Consider the following 3,542-nt stretch of genomic DNA (forward strand, 5'->3'; position numbering starts at 1 on the left):
ATTTGATAACAATTTTTGCATCCTTCTTCATTTTGTTTAATTTTATATTATTAAAAAAATAAACAATCACATTAACCATATAATAAAAAAAATTTTCTTATATGTTATATTTGGAATTTTTTAAAATGACATTAAATTACAAAAAATGAGGAAACCTTATCTGTTATATATTTTTTTTTAAAACGTCTTTAAAATACAAAAATGAGGACACCTTATATGTTATATTTTTCTTATATGTTAGATTTTTTCTTATATGTTATATTTTGATTTTTTTTTAATTTTTTAAAACGACTTTAAATTACAAAAATGTAAGTTTTCCTTAAGTATACGACTAAAAACATTAAAATGACATGTATCAATTCGATGGTTGATTTGAATGCTTTCAAAACATATGGAAGATATAAGTTAAAATAATTCAACTGTGAAAACAATACTGTTCACTTTTTTCAAGAATGTGTTCGATGGAAAAAATAAAGTTTTTATGTCATAATTTGTTTAATGTCCAATCCGATCAACCTATGATGTATTAATTATAGTTTCGTTCCATCATTTTAATAAAAATTGATCTGATCCATCGGAAAGTAATTATATAATAACAACAAAAAATATTGTATATATAAAAATAAAATTATCAAATATATAAAAAAGAAATTATCGATAATATATAGAAATAAACTCACCCTGCACAAGGCGGAGGTGTTATCCTAGTATATGGTATTCAATCAACGAGTATGTTTAGATTGCAAGAGTGAATAATGGTAATTACTTCCAACTAATTGATAGTATATTTTCTAAGGAATATTATGTTTAGATACAAATGATTTGATTTACCTTTCTTTTTTTATCACAAACTATTTGATTTACCTTAGATTGATATTATTAAAAATGATATAAATGCAGTGGTAGAAATTGTAATTTATAAGATGAAGTAAAGGATTTTTTTCAAAAGATAATTCAGATTTAATAATATAGATTTCTAAAACATGACATTGATAAACATTTCATAACATTGATAAACTATTATGCATTACAAAATGACAATGAATACAATACAAACATTCTTGGCCCTCATCCCTTCTCTTCCTATGTCATAACATTGATAAACTAAAAAAACAAAAAAAAACAAAAAAAAACATTGATAAACTATTATGCATTACAAAATGACAATGAATACAATACAAACATTCTTGGCCCTCATCCCTTCTCTTCCTAGTAAAAGATATATTTTAACATTTAATATTTCCTAAATATATGGAGAATCTTATAATTCATAAATGAAAGATCACAGAGATATCAAAAAGAAATATTAAATAAATTTTTAATGGATCGTCCAACTTAAAAAATCACACATGAATATTTTCGACGCAATTCTAACTCATTTCATTCGATTGTATCGTGTTTGAATTATATCTACCAATAATTTTTGTTTTACGAAAGTACATGTTATTGGTTATAGACTATGTCAATTTTGGAACATGCCCAACAATATTGACACGACGCCAAACTATTTTTATTGATTCTTAAAGTATGGTCCAATGATTATGTACGTAAAATAAACTCAGCATATTTGTTTTACATATTTATTTTTCATTATATTAGTAGAAGAAAGTAAGTCTGGATAAAATATTTGGATCCAAAAAACCGATCGGAACTTGATTTGAAAGTAGTACTAAACACAAACTAAAAACGGTTAAGCACTCAAATGGATCTAAAAATTTAATATCCGGATAACCAGACCCGGATCCGATCCACAATGAAATATTTTGGATGCCGAAAATATCTAAAATATAATTTTATACTTAAATATATTAATTATTTTAAATTTTATATCTATTAGATATTCAATAATATGAAAATATCTAAACTAACAAAACATGTTCAAAATACTGAAAATATATATTTTCTCCATCTAAATATTTAAACTGAACTATTTTTTAATGTAAATTTAAGTATTTAGTCTTCTATTATTCATTTTTTTTTTCATTATTCAAATTCTCATGTTTTATATTATTTTTATTTTTGGATTTTGAGGATTAAATATATTTAGATTTTTGTTGAAAAAATTATTACATAATTAAAATGTATACATGAACTCGAACCCGAACCGAACCTGCAATGATTTGAACCAAATCCAAACCAAATTAAAACCAAAATTTGTAAATATCCAAATCATACTTAAATTTCTAACTCTAAAAATCTGAAATCCGAATAAATTAACTGAATCCGAACGAATATATGAATGTCTATCCCTTGAAAAGCTATAAGATAAATAGCTTATTACAACATAAAATAAATATTTTAATTAATTATTTCACTCCATATTAAAACAAAAATATGAAAACTTTAGTGCCCTTCTGACAAAAAATGAAAATACTTACTGCGCATATTAGATAATCTTCATCGATCAGAGAAGCCGAACATACACTGCTCCTGAATTTTTCCAAATAAATGAGGATTCCTTTGTTCCATCTTTCCCATGCGTCTGTCTGTTCAATGCTCTTGCCCATGGTATTTAAATATCATATTTTTATTTTAAAAAAAAACAGAAAACAAAATAGACACCCAATGCCTTTATGTGTCTCCTACTTCATGAATTATTTTCTAAACAACCCATAAAACTCAACCTCTCCCATGTGCCCTCACATGCTTTCCAATGAATTACCAGTCAATTAATTTATTTTCTTTCAAGTTCCATTGAGCGTTGTTTACAACAAAAATAAGACGCCCACTTTTGATATCACGTTCACTATGGATCTCCGCAAAAGTAGAGCAACAACAACCACCGTTACTCTCTCATGTCTTCTCCTCGTTTCTTCATTCTACACTCTCTCCACCGCAAAATCAGCCACAAATCCACCCTCGTACCAACTCTTTCTATTTGTAGGATTCGTTCTAGCCGCAGCTTTGTCGCTTCTGATACTTGTCACTGCTGCACGAGCCACCATGGTCGCGTGGATAACAGTGATCGTCTTGCTGGCCTTCTCGGGTACACGCCGCCGTGTTCTGGCGAAGCAGGGAAAGATGATAACGACGGACGTGGCTATGTGCTTGGTCAGGGTTCTGATTAGTGAGGCAGATCCTCGTGGTTAGTCTGATGGGGTTGGTACGATGTTAAAGAGTATTTACTATATACATATTATCCTTGTATATAACTTCAAATTATTCGTTTTGCGAATGATTTTCGGTTTTGTTTTTATTATAATCAAATGTAAGTTTCTAGTATCTATATATATGTGTGTGTGGAATTTTTTAAATGTTCATTAAATGCTTGTTAAGTTATGAGACAAATTTTTGGTCAACAGTTACAAAATAATAAAACCGTTCAACGAAGAATATAATTGGGAAATTTGTTTTTTTTGGAGAAAAAAATGATAATTATGTTCTATTAGGCTAATTTTTTTTTTGTATCATTTTTTCTTCTAATACCTTTTAGTATTTTCCAACATAAATTAAATAAATAGTTTTACAAACAAAATAGTAACTACTGATAAAATACATATATCAACTTATTGGTATTTTTTTGTCTAGTTTTAAAAATATTT

The 3,542-nt window shown here is 27.0% G+C and overlaps 1 protein-coding gene across 1 annotated transcript; it reads left to right on the forward strand.

Moving 5' to 3' along the window:
* Window positions 1-2,656: 2,656 nt before the first annotated feature.
* LOC106333820 lies at window positions 2,657-3,192 on the forward strand. The gene has a single exon (XM_013772221.1). The coding sequence runs from the start codon at window positions 2,749-2,751 to the stop codon at window positions 3,088-3,090; it is 342 nt and encodes a 113-aa protein (XP_013627675.1). The 5' UTR covers window positions 2,657-2,748; the 3' UTR covers window positions 3,091-3,192.
* The last annotated feature ends 350 nt before the right edge of the window (window positions 3,193-3,542 follow it).

Source organism: Brassica oleracea, chromosome C3, assembly GCF_000695525.1.
Source record: "Brassica oleracea var. oleracea cultivar TO1000 chromosome C3, BOL, whole genome shotgun sequence".
Taxonomy (NCBI): Eukaryota; Viridiplantae; Streptophyta; class Magnoliopsida; order Brassicales; family Brassicaceae; genus Brassica; species Brassica oleracea.